The sequence below is a fragment of the Staurois parvus genome, unplaced genomic scaffold (assembly GCF_062004578.1).
Source record: "Staurois parvus isolate SC_StPar_1 unplaced genomic scaffold, SC_StPar_1.0 ptg000671l, whole genome shotgun sequence".
Taxonomy (NCBI): domain Eukaryota; kingdom Metazoa; phylum Chordata; class Amphibia; order Anura; family Ranidae; genus Staurois; species Staurois parvus.
In genome coordinates, this window is record NW_028318467.1 from 929,167 (window position 1) to 949,224 (window position 20,058).

General features: G+C 47.7%; 1 protein-coding gene across 1 annotated transcript in view; it reads left to right on the forward strand.

Annotated features, from left to right (window-relative positions):
* Positions 1 to 233: 233 nt before the first annotated feature.
* Positions 234 to 20,058, forward strand: part of ETS1 (ETS proto-oncogene 1, transcription factor) — a 57,694-nt gene continuing 37,869 nt past the window's right edge. The window contains exon 1 of the mRNA XM_089652097.1: positions 234 to 356. Within this exon, the coding sequence (XP_089508223.1) occupies positions 275 to 356 (82 nt within the window). The 5' untranslated portion in view covers positions 234 to 274. The remainder of the gene's footprint in view (positions 357 to 20,058) is intronic.

Consider the following 20,058-nt stretch of genomic DNA (forward strand, 5'->3'; position numbering starts at 1 on the left):
CGGACGGTATCTCTCTATCATTAGCGATCACGGACGGTATGTCTCTATGTATCATTAGCGATCACGGACGGTATCTCTCTATCATTAGCGATCACGGACGGTATCTCTCTATGTACCATTAGTGGTCACAATATCTCTTGCTGTACATCTATCGCTTAGTGCCGATCTCTCCGCCCCGCCCCTCCCCGTGTGATTGGCTCGGGGTGGCCCCGCCCCCTATCAGTGCAGGCGGCCGCTCGGTAGGGGGAGATCAGTGTGTGCTCGGATCGGAGCGATGAAGGCGGCGGTGGAGATGAAGCCCGGACTGACCATCATTAAGACGGAAAAAGTTGAATATGAGCCGATCTCCTGTGCTGGTGAGTGTCCAGGACCGACAGGACTGGGGCCTTTACTGCTACCCGCAGGGGCCACACAGGGCAGAGAGCTGGCCGCACCCTGACGATGGCTATTGTCACAGCTGCCGGCCACTGACTGCAAATCTGCAGCACAGAGACCGACACTGAGAGCAGCGAGGACAGGAGGCTGGTTGTGCCTCAGGGTGGGAAGTGCCCAAAATGTGTGTGATCGGTTCTGGGGGTGCTCAGGAGGGGTGGTTGGTTCTGGGGGTGCTCAGTAAGGGTGGTGGGTTCTGGGGGTGCTCAGGAGGGGTAGTTGGTTCTGGGGTGCTCAGGAGCGGTGGTGGGTTGTGGGGGTGCTCAGGAGGGGTGGTTGGTTCTGCTGTGCTCAGGAGGGGTGGTTGGTTCTGGGGTGGTCAGGAGGGGTGGTTGGTTCTGCTGTGCTCAGGAGGGGTAGTTGGTTCTGGGTTGCTCAGGAGGGGTGGTTGGTTCTGGGGTGCTCAGGAGGGGTGGTTGGTTCTGGGGTGCCCAGGAGGGGTGGTTGGTTCTGGGGTGCCCAGGAGGGGTGGTTGGTTCTGGGGTGGTCAGGAGGGGTGGTTGGTTCTGGGGTGGTCAGGAGGGGTGGTTGGTTCTGCGGTGCTCAGGAAGGGTAGTTGGTTCTGCTGTGCTCAGGAGGGGTGGTTGGTTCTGCTGTGCTCAGGATGGGTGGTTGGTTCTGGGGTGCTCAGGAGGGGTGGTGGGTTCTGGGGGTGATCCATGCTGATGTTGTCTACATAGAGATTACTAATGTAGGGGGGGGGGGTGCAGTGCTGTAATGCAGGGGTAGTCACTGCTGGAGCCAGGTTGGGGGGGTCATCAGTGCTGATTTTGGGGATCAGTGTTGGGGTGTGCTGTGCCCCAGGGTAGGGGTGACCAGTGCTGTTGCTCAGGATGGGGGTGCCCCAGGGTGGGGGATGATGCCCCAGGCTGTAGATGAAGAGATGAGTGTGATATGTAGAATCCTTTGTGTGATCCGTGCTTCCTCCTCCCAGCAGGGACCAGTCCTCTTCCCTGGGGATCTGTCCTACCTGGCTGCAGCTGCTGCAGAGCCTCTTGGCACCCACTTGGCTCACTAATATCTATCAGTAAACTGACACATCTGTGAGCAGGAGGTGCATGGCGTGATCTGTTGCCCAGAACTGATGGCAGATACTGGGAGCATCACCCAGCGTGCCAGGAGGGCCCCTGACACACCTAAAGGTGCTGCTGCATGCAATGGCTGATGTTGGAGCCCCCCTCCCCCTGGGTCATGGGATGTTTCTGCACAAGGCGAAGAGAGACGTCATCCCACCATTGATAAAACTTGGCGCAGCTTCCTGACCGTTATTAATAGACCTGAATGGGGTCACTCCGATGGGGGGATCCCCTGGCAGCTTCTTGGAGCGGGCTGACCCCCAGTCTGAACTCATGTCACCCAGTCTGAGCAGAATAGTTAGAAGAGAGAAGTTCTCGATCTGGACCTCAACACAGATCTCATCGTCTATGAGCTGCACTGAGCCAAAGCTATGACCTGTTTATTGCAACAGCCCCCATTGTGTACATTCCTCTGTATGAGGATACAGACCCAGGGACCCCTCACTACAGACCAACAAGTGCCAGGGACCCCTCACTACAGACCAACAAGTGCCAGGGACCCCTCACTACAGACCAACAAGTGCCAGGGACCCCTCACTACAGACCAACAAGTGCCAGGGACCCCTCACTACAGACCAACAAGTGCCAGGGACCCCTCACTACAGACCAACAAGTGCCAGGGACCCCTCACTACAGACCAACAAGTGCCAGGGACCCCTCACTACAGACCAACAAGTGCCAGGGACCCCTCACTACAGACCAACAAGTGCCAGGGACCCCTCACTACAGACCAACAAGTGCCAGGGACCCCTCACTACAGACCAACAAGTGCCAGGGACCCCTCACTACAGACCAACAAGTGCCAGGGACCCCTCACTACAGACCAACAAGTGCCAGGGACCCCTCACTACAGACCAACAAGTGCCAGGGACCCCTCACTACAGACCAACAAGTGCCAGGGACCCCTCACTACAGACCAACAAGTACCAGGGACCCCTCACTAAAGACCACTGTGTGCTAGGGACACCTCAGTAAAGATTTGTGTGTGCCAGGGACCCTTCACTAAAGACTGGTGTATGCCAGGAACCCCTTCCAAAAATCAGCATGTGCCAGGAACCCCTTCTAAACACTGGTGTGTGCCAGGGATGCCCATTTAAAGATTGGCATGTGCCAGGGACCCCTTACTATAGACCAGCGTGTGCCAGGGACCCCTATCTAAAGATCAGCATTTGGTAGAGATCACAAAAAGAGAATGTGTCTGGCCCTTGCTGTAGACCACCATGTGTCAGGACCCCTCACTTAAGACCGGCATGTGCCAGGGACTCCCATCTGAAAAGTGGTGTTTTCCAGGGACCTTCATTAAAAAATGACATGTACCAGGAACTCTATCTAAACATTGAGGTGCGCCAGGGGCCCCAATTAAAGACTGGAGTGTGCCAGGAACTCTATCTAAACATTGAGGTGTGCCAGGGGCCCCAATTAAAGACTGGAGTGTGCCTGGAACCCCATCTAAACAACATGTTCCAGGGACCCCTCATTAAAGATTGGAGTGTGCCAGGGACCCTGTCTAAACATTGAGATGTGCCAGGGACCACTAACTACAGCCTGGAGCGTGCCAGGGACCCCATCTAAGCATCAATGTGTACTAGGGCCCTTTCATTAAAGACCGGAGTGTGCCAGGGACCCTATCTAAACATTGACATGTGCCAGGGACCCCTCATTAAAGACTGAAGTGTGCCAGGGACCCCATCTAAACACTGACGCATGCCAGGGACACTTTGGGTAGGTCTGTGTATCTTTCACCCCGAGATGTGGGAAGATTCATTGTCCTCACTGGTGTTACAAATGTTCTCTCATGACTCTTCAAGGGAAACAATGTTTCCTTTTATGTTTCATTGTTTGTGAAAACGTTGGAGGGCTCTTATTTCATTCAGTGTACTGCGCAGAGTTCTTTGCCCCTCGGCCCACCATGGGTACCCCTTTCTGTATTGCAGGAATTTGGAGTTTTGTGCATTTTAACAGCTAATGTTTTATTTGTGCTCTGTAGTGACATGTGGATGAATGCCATACAAAGCATTGTTCGTTGTTCTGGGTCTTTGTACAAGCTTCGATGTTGCTGCTTGGCGAGGTGAAAGCCATCCATACATGTTACAATCTGATCGTACAATATCTGTACAGTCTGCTTTACATTTACCAAAACTAATATGAGAGCCACCTTAAACAGTCCGTACAAATTGTATCCAATTGGATGGGAATATTTTGGCAAAAAAAACCCAAATAATTGCACTACCAGATTGTATCGTGTGGTTGGCGTCATGTTCATTCATTGAAGCAATATAACGTGCAGAATCCCCTGGCAACCAGAAATTAACCCTTCGCTGACCTTGCTGTGGTGTGCAGGAGTGTGTTGATGTTGTGGGGGAGGAGGGGCTGTGTGTAAACAGTATATCAGGCAGCTAATCTGGGCCTCGCCCCGCTGCCTGCAGAGAGGATGGGGAGATCAGACAGAGGTGACTGGGCCAACCACAGGACTGCACAGGGATGGACACTTCTCCCTGCCCTCTGCTCACTCATTATTCATGTAGTACTGACATACTACCCATCAAATGCCATAATAATATCGGTGATTGCTGAGATCTGCAGAAATTGTGGGATAATTCTGACCGTATGGCTGACACATCTGTCTGTGTGGGGGCATCATTACAGATATTGTTCTGTATTTTATGTAAGATGGATTACAGGACAGTGGAAAGATTTGCATTTTGTTGTTGATAGTAATTGGTGACAATAAATGTGATTGTTCATATTGGGGATGTATGCTGCTGATCATATGTTCTTGTCTTCTCATTCAAATCTGGATTTGAATGATGAGCCATCAGTATCAGCAGGCCTGAGCCCCCTGTGTGTGTGATTTGTCACTGCAGACATCATCCCACCGAAACCTCTGCGCCATGGTGGGTAAGTGATGTAAATGACATGGATAGCTGCAAGGACTGTAGGAAACCACCCAGAGACTGGAGAAACCGCTGCACTGGAAGGGTCCCTGCAACATCTGCTGCTTTAAAATAATAAGATGTCTTTGCAGATGGAATTGTTGCTTCTCTGGGATCCAGTTGCTGTGGGCATCGACTCCACGTTTGACACAGTCCTCCCCTGTGTGTGTGTCCATGATAGCAGAGGGGTGAATGGACTGGAAGATTTCCTAAAGCGTTGTTCAACACACTCCCCTATGTTGCTGTGTGCTTGTGGTGTCCTACAACGCAGGGGCCTCGCCTTGTGGTAGGTTAACGTGGGTTTTGTTATGGCAACCCACTGAAATGAATGGGCAGCCAATGCATACTGAACATGCTGTATTTTTTGCAACATACTTCTGTGCATTGCCATGCATTGTGTTGCACCACACCATAGGACTGCATAGAACCTGCATTACAACCATGCAGACGTGTAAGTGGCTCCTTACTACTATCACCAGATAAAATGCCTGGTTTGCTTCAGCTCCCCTCTGGTGCAAGCAATAAATCTTGCCTGGTTTAGGCTGGACTAAATCGGCACCATTCTTTATTTAAGACACACCAAAACTTTCCGAAATTCGCCTGAACTCTAACAACAGCAGAGAATCAGCCTGGTGAAGATTTATTGTTGGCCACCGATTTTTTTTTTTTTAAACAGCATATTTACATTTTCAGTCTTTAGAAATCTGCTCAGAGGTTTGAAGGATGTCAGGAAGATTGGCAATCCATAAAAGAATTGTTTCTGCTCCTCCATGATGTGCTGCATCCGTTTTGTACTGAGGATGCTCTGCGCTACACCAACTTCAAAGAGGAAGGACTGGTCCCCGTCTGTGCAGTGCAGATTTTTGTGTGTTGTGTTTAAAGCATGTCACCATTAAACTCTATACAATGCGTGCTTCAATGAAAGTGCATGAAAGAAGCCGCATGCAGCACTTTTGTTTGTTTTTAAACGTACCACATCTAACAAAGCACTGGTGTGAACAGGGCCTTAAGAATGCCAGATTTAGTACCACTCTTCACTAATGATTCACTGGCTGCCAGACAGCAGGTCCGTGCACAGACCTGGGGCAAAATGGCTTGTGATGTAGATTCTGAGGCTCCTCCCACCTGACACACCCAGTATCCACCCAGCACACAAAAGAGAATCTAACATGCTAGAATTAATTTAGTAAAAGCTTTCGAGGACATGCAGCAGCCATTAGTCCCCTATGTCCCCACTAAGATCTTTGAGTTGCCTTGGCTTCACCAGTCAAATAGGCAGCATGCTGCAGTTTTGCAACCCTTTCTACGTTCTAAACCTGGCAAGGATGAGCCCTGCCATCTTCAATAGTCAGTGAGGCCCCTGTGTTGTCACCCTTACCGCTCTATATGGGAGCAGTGTTAGGTGACACACACCAACTGTACCCTGAATAAGATGAAGCAGCACAGACTGCCTGAGTGTGACACCGATACCTGTGCGCTGCACCCTCCCAGCCAATAGGAAGGCTTCCGGCTGTGTGTGGGAGTCAGGTTGGGTCCCGGCCTTCCTCAGCACGCACTGTGGTCAGGCTGATGAAGAGCAGCTCAGTAACTCAGTTTACATCTGTAACGGTTTTCACACCTCAGCCCAGGCTGCAGCTGTGTGTATGTATGTAAGGCGGTGTCACAGGCTGAACCTCCATCATCGTTTCATCTGAACAGTCAGCCCCATATTCAATCACTGAGATGCATCCGGAGTAACGCCAATGGGCTTAATACAGAAAACTAGCACACCGGAATAAAGATACTTAACAGAAGAAAGTGACAGCTACTTCCAACTGAGAGCCAATAGGAAAATGACAGTTGTGTTTGAAAATAAAGATCTTTATTCTTGTGTTTAAAGCTTTGTGAATTGATTCTTCAGTGTCATATTCCATGTGCTCACCCTGTCCCTGATACACAACAGATGTACAATACTCAATATCAGATCGTCTGTATATCAGTCAGCAGTCAGTGCGTCGCCTGACAAGTCACCCAGCAGTCAGTGTGTTACACGGCAGGTCACCCAACAGTCAGTACGTTAACCGGCAGGTCACCCAACAGTCAGTACGTTAACCGGCAGATCACCAAGCAGTCAGTGTGTCACCCGGCAGGTCACCCAACAGTCAGTGCATCGCCTGACAAGTCACCCAGCAGTCAGTACGTCACCCGGCAGGTCACCCAGCAGTCAGTACGTTAACCGGCAGATCACCCATCAGTCAGTGTGTCACCCGGCAGGTCACCCAGCAGTCAGTACGTTAACCGGCAGGTCACCCAACAGTCAGTGCATCGCCCGTCAGGTCACCCAGCAGTCAGTGCGTCGCCCGTCAGGTCACCCAGCAGTCAGTGCGTCGCCCGTCAGGTCACCCAGCAGTCAGTGCGTTGCCCGTCAGGTCACCCAGCAGTCAGTGCGTCGCCCGTCAGGTCACCCAGCAGTCAGTGCGTCGCCCGTCAGGTCACCCAGCAGTGAATGCGTCGCCCGTCAGGTCACCCAGCAGTCAGTGCGTCGCCCGTCAGGTCACCCAGCAGTCAGTGCGTCCGCCCGTCAGGTCACCCAGCAGTCAGTGCGTCCGCCCGTCAGGTCACCCAGCAGTCAGTGCGTCCGCCCGTCAGGTCACCCAGCAGTCAGTGCGTCCGCCCGTCAGGTCACCCAGCAGTCAGTGCGTCCGCCCGTCAGGTCACCCAGCAGTCAGTGCGTCGCCCGTCAGGTCACCCAGCAGTGAATGCGTCGCCCGTCAGGTCACCCAGCAGTCAGTGCGTCGCCCGTCAGGTCACCCAGCAGTCAGTGCGTCGCCCGGTAAGTCACCCAGCAGTCAGTGCGTCCGCCCGTCAGGTCACCCAGCAGTCAGTGCGTCCGCCCGTCAGGTCACCCAGCAGTCAGTGCGTCCGCCCGTCAGGTCACCCAGCAGTCAGTGCGTCCGCCCGTCAGGTCACCCAGCAGTCAGTGCGTCCGCCCGTCAGGTCACCCAGCAGTCAGTGCGTCCGCCCGTCAGGTCACCCAGCAGTCAGTGCGTCCGCCCGTCAGGTCACCCAGCAGTCAGTGCGTCCGCCCGTCAGGTCACCCAGCAGTCAGTGCGTCGCCCAGCAAGTCACCCAGCAGTCAGTGCGTCGCCCGTCAGGTCACCCAGCAGTCAGTGCGTCGCCCGGCAGGTCACCCAGCAGTCAGTGCGTCGCCCGTCAGGTCACCCAGCAGTCAGTGCGTCGCCCGTCAGGTCACCCAGCAGTCAGTGCGTCGCCCGGCAGGTCACCCAGCAGTCAGTGCGTCACCCGGCAAGTCATCCAACAGTCAGTGCGTCACCCAGCAGTCAGTGTAGCACCTGGTACTTTGTTTTACTGAGATACGGGTTAATATTGTAACTTTTAGTTGTCTGAGTCTGCAGTCTTATTTTTTATATCTTATCATATTGGTCAAGACAAATTTTCCTGAAGGCATTTTATATACAGATGTGTACATGTCCCCCTCTAGTAGCTAGTTGTGTGCCAGGCAGAACATTTGGGAACCCTGCCAAATAAGTGCTGAAGTAAGTTTAAACACATAGGTCCTGGTTCATCAAGCTTCAAGCAAATAATTAAAGCAGTATTAAACCCAAAAACCAGAAATGTAATATATTGCAGCTTACCAGTCATTGGTTGTGGTGACTGTATTAGTTTTCTTTTTTTAGGCTTTTTTCCCCTCAGTTTTCACCTGGTGATCTGGCCAGTAACACATCTCCTGTATTAGAGAGCCCCCACTCAGGATGTGCAACAGATACACCTCAGGACCACAGCATTGTCAGTCTGGGGGGAGTTGCAGATGTACTAACAGTGTTAGTTACACTAACAAGTTGAAGCCAAACTCCAACAAATACTTTATAAGCAGTTTTTTTTTCCATGTTGGGATAAAGGTTTTACATGAATAAACAAAAGCTGATCATTCTAAGCAGCCCTGTTAGTGGTAAAAGGTTTTTCGCAGCCCTCTAACTGCTACATCTGCAGGACAGCTTGTTCTGTTGAAAAACAACAGGCTTACTGGCCAGAGCCCCAGGTGAAAATAGAAAAAGCCTAAACAACAAAAGTAATGCAGCCACCACATCCAAGAGTTGGTAAGCTGTAATATAATAAATGTTTAAAGTGCTATTAAACCCAAAAGCAAAGTAGCTTATAGTGCACTTAAGGCATGCAAGCATGGCCTCTTGTTAAACAGGATGCTATTTTAGCATGCTTTGTACCATTGCAGTTTCCTAAATAAGGACACCAGAGAATCTACTTTTCTTAGCCTGACAGATTTGTATAGAGCGGGGAACAGTTAAAGCAGCCTTTTTCAACCAGGGTGCCTTCAGGTGCCTTGGCAAAATGTCTAAAAATTGCCCAAAACTTGAATAAAAGCCAGCAGGTGGAACAAGCCTTGTACACCATTATGATCTAGCCGCCAGCGTCTTGACAACCAATGACATCATCTGTTGATAAGGAGGATGTCGGCTGCTTGATTGACCCTCCCCTGCCCCTCTCCATCAGCACTGGGGTCACATTAGCCGAGTTATGGAGAAAAGCTGAGGGAGAAGAGAAACAATGGAATACTAGTCAGCACCAGTGTGCAAAGGTGTATCTGCTTTGGAAGAATAAATCACCTCTAATGTTGGGTGTCCTACATGTGTGGATGTTGCTGCGTTATACAAAACTATTAGAAACGTTTTTTACATTTTAGAATGGGGTGCCTCGGCTCTGTCCATAATTCTAAAGGGTGCCTCGGGACTGTCCATAATTCTAAAGGGTGCCTCGGGACTGTCCATAATTCTAAGAAAAATGACAGTAATAGGGCATGCACACCCCTGTGGAGTGAATATGTGCGCAGCAATGTACATTTCATTGGTTGGTGCGCTGCAGTGCCATTACGGAACCCATGTTTGCTGTGCTGTGATAACATACAGCCTGCTTTATTTTCCCTGCATTGCTGTGTGTTTTATTTTGAATTAGCTGTTTAGCACAACATGATTGGCGTGCACAGCGTTGTGGTGTGAATGGGCCCTAAATAGCGTGTAGATATCAGATGAGGACCCAACAGGAACACGCTACTGTGTAGGTGAGAAATGGTGGGGGTGGGATGTAAACCTGCACTCATATAACGCACCCAATGGTAACTGTTCAGCTAATAAAATGTGGGAATCATCAGTGGCACTGGAAGTGGGAGGTTGCAGCTGGAGCTTGTACAGACTAGAAACTCTGGAATATCACAAAAAAATAAAGACTGAGATCTCTGGACCTCATTGCTGAAAAACTGACATATGGTTGTCATAAATGAGCTGTGATATCAGGAGCATTGACGTGGGTGTGGAGGATATACATTTCTCTATATCTATGTCTCTACTTTGCCAACAGATTGCTGCTGTCTGTGCCACCATTAGGGAGATTCCCTCTCTATTGGTCTTTACTATTAGCAATAAAAAAGAAAATCCCAAATTTTGGGTTGTCCCCAGAAAAGTAATAGAGGGTAAATCTTCCAATAGGAACACTGGTTGTGGAGACCTGGTGGGCCCCAAGAGATTCCCCTAATTTGCAGGGATTTTCTTCCTGTTTTTGCTATGGGGCGGGAAGTGAAGGGAAATCTCCCCAAGGGGGAACTGATGCAAAAAATAAACTGACCTCAAAAATGAAGAGAAAGTTTTGCCTAGAGTTCTGCTTTAAGGTCTGCTCATAAGATGAATAATGTCATTTGTGTATTGCCATCATATACTGTAGCAGTGTAGAGTATTGCATACAGCAGATATACAGGGCCTCCTGACAGTCTAACAAGGAGCAGTAAGTGATACAAAAAGGCACAATACATCTTAAAGGGGAAGGAGCAGCCATGCGTATCCTAAAAGTGGAAATATAATGAAAAGCACGTAGGAGCCGAAGTATATGGCTCCTAGCACCTGTGTACTCCAGCAAAGCCCATCGGCAGCTTCCTGCCCCTCTCAGGCAGGGAGAGGCCTGTAAAGTTCTGGCTCCATATATACAGATAGTTTGCCTTATGCTAGTTCCGGGACAGTGCAGGTGAATGTGAGTTTTTGTTGAGGCCTAGGGGGGTGGGGTGGGGTTGGGGGGTAGAATAAGGTCAACTATACTGAAGCCCGATTGGGGTATATTTGAAGCTCTTACAATGTGTGTGGATCATTTATCTTATACATAGCAAATAGAACAGCAAGCATTGTACCGTATAGACCAGTGGTCTCCAAACTGCGGCCCGGGGGCTGGATGCAGCCCTTTGCTTGCTTTTATCTGACCCCTGGGGCACTTTTACCTCCCACTAATACAAGGCACTACTCCACCCACTGATATCAAAAATGGGGCATAATTCCTGCTACTGACATCAACAACCGGACACTTTTCCTTCCACTGACACCAATGATGGGGCACTTTTCCTCCCACTGGCACCAATGATGGGGCTCTATTCCTCCCATTGACACCAATCATGGAGCACTATTTCTTCCACTGACACCAATGATGGGGCACTATTCCTCCCATTGACACCAATGATGGGGCTCTATTCCTCCCACTGACACCAACAATGGGGCTCTATTCCTCCCACTGACACCAACGATGGGGCTCTATTCCTCCCACTGACACCCAACGATGGGGCTCTATTCCTCCCACTGACACCAGCGATGGGGCTCTATTCCTCCCACTGACACCAACGATGGGGCTCTATTCCTCCCACTGACACCAACGATGGGGCTCTATTCCTCCCACTGACACCAACGATGGGGCTCTATTCCTCCCACTGACACCAACGATGGGGCTCTATTCCTCCCACTGACACCAACAATGGGGCTCTATTCCTCCCACTGACACCAACGATGGGGTGCCTATTCCTCCCACTGACACCAACGATGGGGTGCCTATTCCTCCCACTGACACCAACGATGGGGTGCCTATTCCTCCCACTGACACCAACGATGGGGTGCCTATTCCTCCCACTGACACCAACGATGGGGTGCCTATTCCTCCCACAGACACAAACGATGGGGTGCCTATTCCTCCCACAGACACCAACGATGGGGTGCCTATTCCTCCCACTGACACCAACGATGGGGCGCTATTCCTCCCACTGACACCAACGATGGGGCTCTATTCCTCTCACTGACACTAACGATGGGGTGCTATCCCTCCCCCCAATACCAAAGATGCACTGATACTCCCTCTGATTCCAGGACAATTTATTTTCCAGATGTCCACAGTCCAGCCCCCCTAAACCTGAAGGAAAGTAAATTGGCCCTTTGTTTAAAAAGTTTGGAGACCCCTGGTATAGACCAATCACATAGTGTACATTTAGCGCAGTCTGATGTATTGCTGAGTGGTGGTGACAGGTGCTCTTGGTGTTCATGGCACAGTCACATTAAAGGAAAACTGTCCAGAAAGATGGAGACTGCCTTTGCTAAATGCTCCTTCCAAAAATTCTTGCTGTCTTTCTGATCCTCTTTCTTCAGAACATTGAGCCACTGACAAGGAACATTTCTGAAATGCCAACTTTCCCCAGCTTTTCTGTTTGTGTTTTGGGTCGGTCACTCAGAATAACTAGGGACAGCCAGGCAGCTAACATTTTCAGGTCCCCTTTCATCTTTCCCAGCACAGCTCTGTGATCCCAATGTGTCCCATCACATGGAATGGAGTCCCCATAGTGTTCCTATTACTCCACACTGAGTGTGTCATGAGTCATCTCATTCCTGTGATATCACTGAGTACCGGCCAGACACTGACACACCAACATGTGCACTGAGTGCTGAGTGCCAGCGCTGGCTTAACCCTTCACAGAACTCACAGGGGTAGGAGTATTATACATTTCTATAGTTCTGACATATACCACAGTGCTGTACAAAGACCACACAGCCAGCCGCATCATTCTCTACCAGAGCAGCTAACACTCTTAATGTTTCACCACAGTCACATACTATCATTATTATTATCCATTTATATAGCTCTGACATATGCCACGGTGCTGCACAGAGAACACTGAGCCAGTCACAACAGTCTTTGCACCAAGGGAGCTTACACTCCAATGTCCCACCACAGTCACACACTATTATTATACATTTATATTGTTCTGCCACATTCCTCAGTGCTGTACAGAGAACATAAGTAAGTCACATCATTCACTGCAACAAAGGAGCTTACAATCTAATGTCCCCTCCACATTTACATGCTTGTGAATGCCCATAGAATGTGTGTTGAGCTTGAGGGGCCATTCATTGTTTATGGCCTCCCAAACAAGAATTTTCATGTGCAAAACTGCACAGAGCTCAAAGGTACATGAGCTTCTTTGCCATGTTTGTCTTGTGTAGGGCAGCCCATTCATTTGCATGAAGCTCAACAATGAGCAAAAAGCACACAAATGCGCAACACCTAACATTGCATGACATAATGTAAATGGGTGCAGATGACCTACTGAAAGATCTGGTGATCTCCCACCTTGCCTTTCACACACCATAGAGAAAGTGATGTCAGGCTTTCAGTCACAACCCGCACATCTCAGACCCCGCCATCCTGCCTGTGACCGCCATGTGTCACTGCTCACTGCATATGTCAAGGGTTGGAGGGAGGGGTTAGAAATGGAGAGGAGGGGCTTACATTTTTTGAAAAAATGTTTTTGAAAAAAGTATTTTCCTGTAGTTTTTCCAATACATCATTTACAGAATTTGTTCATCCCCCATAAATTTACCACAAATTATAATCAAAGTCTGCTGAATAAAATGATATCACAATAGTGTGACCTTTATGTAGAGGAGCAGGAAAGATTAAACTGAAAGTATGTGTTTTACTTTAGGAACGCTGTATTCCACTTCAAAGACTACACTGCGACACACGTAGGAAAAAATAGTTTGTGTAAATTGTTATTGTAAAATGTAGATCTGATTAATCGGGTGGAGGGGGGGGGGGGGCAGTTTTTATTTAATTTCAGGAGATATACAGTCATGGCCGAAATTGTTGGCACCCTTGATATTTCTCCAGGAAATCATGTATTTCTCACGAAACGTATTGCATTAACACATGTTTTGCTATACACATGTTTATTCCCTTTGTGTGTATTGGGACAAAACAAAAAAAGGGAGGAAAGAAAGCAAATTCGACATAATGTCACACAAACCTCCAAAAATGGGCTGGACAAAAGTATTGGCACCCTTTCACAACTGCGGATAAATAAGAATGTTACAAGCATGTGATGCTCCTGTAAACTCACCTGGGGCAAGTAACAGGTGTGGGCAATATAGAAATCACACCTGAAAGCAGATAAAAAGGAGAGACGTTCACTTAACCTTTGCATTGTGTGTCTGTCTGTGCCACACTAAGCATGGACAACAGAAAGAGGAGACGAGAACTGTCTGAGGACCTGAGAACCAAAATTGTGGCAAAATATCAACAATCTCAAGGTTACAAGTCCATCTCCAGAGAACTAGATTTGCCTTTGTCCACAGTGCGCAACATTATCAAGAAGTTTGCAACCCATGGCACTGTAGCTAATCTCCCTGGTCGTGGACGGATGAGGAAAATTGATGAAAGATTGCAACGCAGAATAGTCCGGATGGTGGATAAGCAGCCCCAAACATGTTCCAAAGACATTCAAGCTGTCCTGCAGGCTCAGGGAGCATCAGTGTCAGCGCGAACTATCCGTCGACATTTAAATGAAATGAAACGCTATGGCAGGAGACCCAGGAGGACCCCACTGCTGACACAGACATAAAAAAGCAAGACTACAGTTTGCCAAAATGTACTTGAGTAAGCCAAAAGCCTTCTGGGAAAACGTCTTGTGGACAGATGAGACCAAGATAGAGCTTTTCGGTAAAGCACATCATTCTACTGTTTACCGAAAACGGAATGAGGCCTACAAAGAACAAAACACAGTACCTACGGTAAAATATGGTGGAGGTTCAATGATGTTTTGGGGTTGTTTTGCTGCCTCTGGCACTGGGTGCCTTGACTGTGTGCAAGGCATCATGAAATCTGAGGATTACCAAAGGATTTTGGGTCGCACTGTAGGGCCCAGTGTCAGAAAGCTGGGTTTGCGTCCAAGATCCTGGGTCTTCCAGCAGGACAATGACCCCAAACATACGTCAAAAAGCACTCAGAAATGGATGGCAAAGAAGCGCTGGAGAGTTCTGAAGTGGCCAGCAATGAGCCCAGATCTAAATCCCATTGAACACCTGTGGAGAGATCTTAAAATTGCTGTTGGGAAAAGGTGTCCTTCCAATAAGAGAGACCTGGAGCTGTTTGCAAAGGAAGAGTGGTCCAAAATTCCGGGTGAGAGGTGTCAGAAGCTTATTGATGGTTATAGGAAGCGACTGATTTCAGTTATGTTTTCCAAAGGGTGTGCAACCAAATATTAAGTTAAGGGTGCCAATACTTTTGTCCAGCCCATTTTTGGGGTTTTGTGTGACATTATGTCATATTTGCTGTTCTGCCTCTGTTTTATATTTGTTCCAATACATACAAAGGGAATAAACATGTGTATAGCAAAACATGTGTTAATGCAATACCTTTTTTGTGTGAAATACTTGATTTTCAGGAAAAATATCAAGGGTGCCAACAATTTCGGCCATGACTGTATATCTATATATAGGAAACATATAATGGTATACGAGCGCTATCTAGAGATAAACGGATAGCTGCTGGAACACCAAAAAGGTAACCAAAATAAACCTTCCAAAAAGCATGCAAATATCAGGTGCAGCGCTAGAACATAATAAGCAGCATAATAAGCAATAAGACTGATAAAATCCAAAATACTGTGCAAAGTCCTGTGTCACCTAGTGGTGAACAAAGTGGATATATTGTGATTAAATGTCACAAATGAACACAGCCCACGTGAGGATCTGATATGTTCCGACAGATGTTGCGTGAAGAACTAATCCGGGGTGGCAGATAATAAATAAATTGCGCACTCACCAGAAGTGCGTAAATACACGCATATGAGATTTAGCCTGTCTCATCAGGTATATCATAGGTCATCTGCTTCCAAATAGGGTCAGGATTCTATACACCTTCTGGTCACATCTGGATAGGGTGCTTAGAAAACCTTGATGCGTATCACTGTCAGGGGTCCCTTTAAAGGCAGATTCATATAAAATTCAGGATGGCCACAAGCAGTGGCTAGATGTCCAGTGACTGTAGCCCCTCTGACGCGTTTCGTGCTATGCACATCATCATAGGGTGCTGGGCTGAGTTTTTATTTAATTTCAGGAAATATATATGTATATACCTCCTAGATTGTAAGCTCGAAAGAGCAAGGCCCTCAATCCCCTCATGTTTTGCATTGTATTGGTATTGTTCTGTCCCCCTTTGTAATGTACAGCGCTGAGCGAACTATTGGCGCTTTATAAATACTGTATAATAATAATATACCATGGAGGGGAGCTGTGCTGTTGTTCACAGAAGAAAGTTGGGAAGTCTGATAACATTGTTTGAGAATTCAGTTCAGTGCACAGGAAGTGACATAGATGCTGAATTTCTGGCAGGATCAACATGTATTTTCTTAGTCTGAAAAAAGAAAACTAATGCAATGTAATGTATGACATTTTTGTTTTGGAATTTCAATGTACTTTAAATGTTAGGTGAAACCTTTTCTGTCACTCGGGCCCAAATAACAGTGAAAATTCACCTCATAGAGGTTCAAGATGCCCTAAATTATTGTGCTGAGAAATATGCACTAAAATGAAAAGATTTGTGCTGATAGCTGCAGAGCATCCACTGCCGCGTTTCCACCATACTCGCCTTCTAGGTTTGGTTCTGGGGGTGTCCTGTGTTTTTTGTTTCTCACATGGCGGAGTGACGGACTCATTGTATTGGTGATGTTCTCTGACATAGGCCGGTGGAGCGCCAAGAGAAGAGGCTTCCCCGAGGGAGTGGCATTGCGGGGCTGTGAGAAGACATTCCTGGAAAGGGGCTGAAATGGCTTCCATATGAGAGGGGCACCTCCAAGGGTGGGGGTGAGAAGTGGTGGCAGCCACATGTGAGGAGAAAGGGCCCCTTAACCCTTTCCCAGCCACTCCTTGCACTCTGCTTCCCACATTACATGTGCTTGAGTAGCGGGCCGAGCCAGTGTGGGAATGTTTGGGATTTGCCGAAGACGCAGCGCTGACTGAGTTCCCATGCACGCTGTGACGACTAACTGGAGGGGCTCACATTACACTGGGATGACTCAGTGGTAGGGGGCGGACGCCCATTAACCCCCCTACAGCTGGCTTGGAGCAGAGACAGCTTTTTATGTGCCGCCTGTTGGCTTTACGGGTACATGTGATCACTCCAAGGGAAATAAACGCCTGGAGGAACCAGCAGCCCTCACACTGGGCCGTTATGAGCGCCCGGAGTTCCTCCTCACCTTCCTTTCCATAAGAAGTTCCAGCTTCACTCGAGGCTTTTACTGTAAACCTGATAAACTATTTATTTAAACCTTTTTAGTTTCCGTCTGCAGTCAGGAGCGTAGCCGGCCTGCTTGTAATGTCGACAGCTGAAGCGACAAGGCCTCACTTTGCCCTGGTTTAGGCTGTTGTTTGTTAAATGACAACCAATTGTATATGGGGCTCTCCAAATTTGACCCAAATTGTAAATATAAATGGTTTGGGGTAACATTGTATGTGTTGTCTCTGGTTTTTTTTTTTATAATGTATCTAGGTTACTCTCCTGATTTACACTACAAACACTGGCTACTCCTCTCATCACCATTACATAGAGGTGAACTGTTATGTAGTGCAGAACAGTGGCTCTCAACCTGTGGAACCTCAGACCCACATTTGTCCTTGGTCATTAAGTCGCAACCACAAAATCATTTAATTTCTGAAACATAATTTATTAAACCAAACTTGTGCGGTTTTCTACAATGTATATGCACTTTTTAAACAGTAAGCAAACGGCTTACTTCCAAAATGGATAGTGCAGTAATCACAGCGCTAGTGAAAATGAAAGTCTTGGCCGTCTTAACATTTATATTAGTGTGGCCGGTGGTTTTTATTAAGCTATGTTGTCAGGGCACCAGAGGTTTTATTGGTGCATTAGAGTCCTGGGGTTCACTTACCCTGCGGCCCAGTCTGCTCCTAGTCACGACCCAGTACTTGAGAAACATGGCTGTAGAGGATGGCTGAGAACAAATTTCAATTTATTGCACAAGGAGTTACAAGGACATTGGATTTTCAACAAGATCAACAGAAGTTATTGTATTTGCATAAAATGTATCTAGCCTGAAAAAAAAAACCATTGCACCCGCCGAAGCACTGATATGATGCAGATGTTATTCCTGTGTTTGTGTGTATGTTTGTGTTGTTAAGCATTGTCTTGTGTTGGGTGAGCTTTTCCTTGGTATTGTGGAAGTGTTGTTTCCACATTATGTAGTGGTGTCCCTTATTGTATCCTCCACATTGTGTAGTGTTAAAGTTTGTGTCTCTGAATTGTCTCCTCACTGTGTTGTCTTCACATTTGTGTAGTGTTGTCTCCTAGTTTGGTCTCCACATTGTATAGTGTTGTCTCTTCATTGTATCTCTGCATTGTGCATTGTTGTCTCCTCATTGTGTCTCTGCATTGTGTATTGTTGTCTCCTCATTGTGTCTCTGCATTGTGTATTGTTGTCTCCTCATTGTGTCTCTGCATTGTGTATTGTTGTCTCCTCATTGTGTCTCTGCATTGTGTATTGTTGTCTCCTCATTGTGTCTCTGCATTGTGTAGTGTTGTCTCCTCATTGTGTCTCTGCATTGTGTAGTGTTGTCTCCTCATTGTGTCTCTGCATTGTGTAGTGTTGTCTCCTCATTGTGTAGTGTTGTCTCCTCATTGTATCTCTGCATTGTGTAGTGTTGTCTCCTCATTGTGTCTCTGCATTGTGTATTGTTGTCTCTTCCTTGAGTCTCTGCATTGTGTAGTGTTGTCTCCTTGTGTCTCTGCATTGTGTAGTGTTGTCTCCTCCTTGAGTCTCTGCATTGTGTAGTGTTGTCTCTTCCTTGAGTCTCTGCATTGTGTAGTGTTGTCTCTTCCTTGAGTCTCTGCATTGTGTAGTGTTGTCTCCTTGTGTCTCTGCATTGTGTAGTGTTGTCTCCTCCTTGAGTCTCTGCATTGTGTAGTGTTGTCTCCTCCTTGAGTCTCTGCATTGTGTAGTGTTGTCTCCTCCTGGAGTCTCTGCATTGTGTAGTGTTGTCTTCTAGTTTGGTCTACGCATTGTGTAGTGTTGTCTTCACATTGTGTATTGTTGTCTCCTCATTGTATCTGCATTGTGTAGTGTTGTCTTCTAGTTTGGTCTACGCATTGTGTAGTGTTGTCTTCACATTGTGTAGTGTTGTCTCCTCCTTGAGTCTCTGCATTGTGTAGTGTTGTCTCCTCATTGTGTCTCTGCATTGTGTATTGTTGTCTTCTAGTTTGGTTTCCGCATTGTGTAGTGTTGTCTCTTCCTTGTGTCTCTGCATTGTGTAGTGTTGTCTCTTCCTTGAGTCTCTGCATTGTGTAGTGTTGTCTCTTCCTTGTGTCTCTGCATTGTGTAGTGTTGTCTCCTCATTGTGTCTCTGCATTGTGTAGTGTTGTCTCTTCCTTGTGTCTCTGCATTGTGTAGTGTTGTCTCCTCATTGTGTCTCTGCATTGTGTATTGTTGTCTTCTAGTTTGGTTTCCGCATTGTGTAGTGTTGTCTCCTCATTGTGTCTCTGCATTGTGTATTGTTGTCTCCTCCTGGAGTCTCTGCATTGTGTATTGTTGTCTCTTCCTTGAGTCTCTGCATTGTGTAGTGTTGTCTCCTCCTGGAGTCTCTGCATTGTGTAGTGTTGTCTCCTCCTTGAGTCTCTGCATTGTGCAGTGTTGTCTCCTTGAGTCTCTGCATTGTGCAGTGTTGTCTCCTTGAGTCTCTGCATTGTGCAGTGTTGTCTTCTAGTTTGGTCTACGCATTGTGCATTGTTGTCTCCTTGAGTCTCTGCATTGTGTAGTGTTGTCTCCTCCTGGAGTCTCTGCATTGTGTAGTGTTGTCTCCTCCTTGTGTCTCTGCATTGTGTAGTGTTGTCTCCTCCTGGAGTCTCTGCATTGTGTAGTGTTGTCTCCTCCTGGAGTCTCTGCATTGTGTAGTGTTGTCTCCTCCTGGAGTCTCTGCATTGTGTTATCTCTGCACTGTATAAATGGCATCTTGCTTTGTAGTCCTTTGTGTTTGTCTTGTACCTGAAGTGCCTCCTATTATCAGGCGGCCCTGTTGCCTTTTTGTGAGGACTGGACTGCTGTGATAATCTGCACTAATATCTTCTAATCCCCTGTGATCTTTGTGAGATGAGGCCACCAGCTGGGCCCCCTCCTGCAATCTGATCTGACTGCTCACATTGCAGCCGGAGTCATTGTGTGCCACAAGAAGGACACTCGTAGAGCAGAGCGGTACTCTAGTGGCCCCGGGGAGGAGAGAGAGGCCCCATCAGAACACCAGTAAATACTGTCTCTTCTGTATATTCTGTCACTGCAGGGCTGAGGTGGCCATAGACCTGCAATTGCATACATTAAACCAGATCGTAGTTATACATGGGAACAGCTGCATTTGTTCATTACATATGATGCATGATAGAGATGCAATTGTGATCTGGTATATTTTGTGACCATAAATCATGTGTATGGGACTGTAGTCCCATTGATATAAGGTTTTCACCTG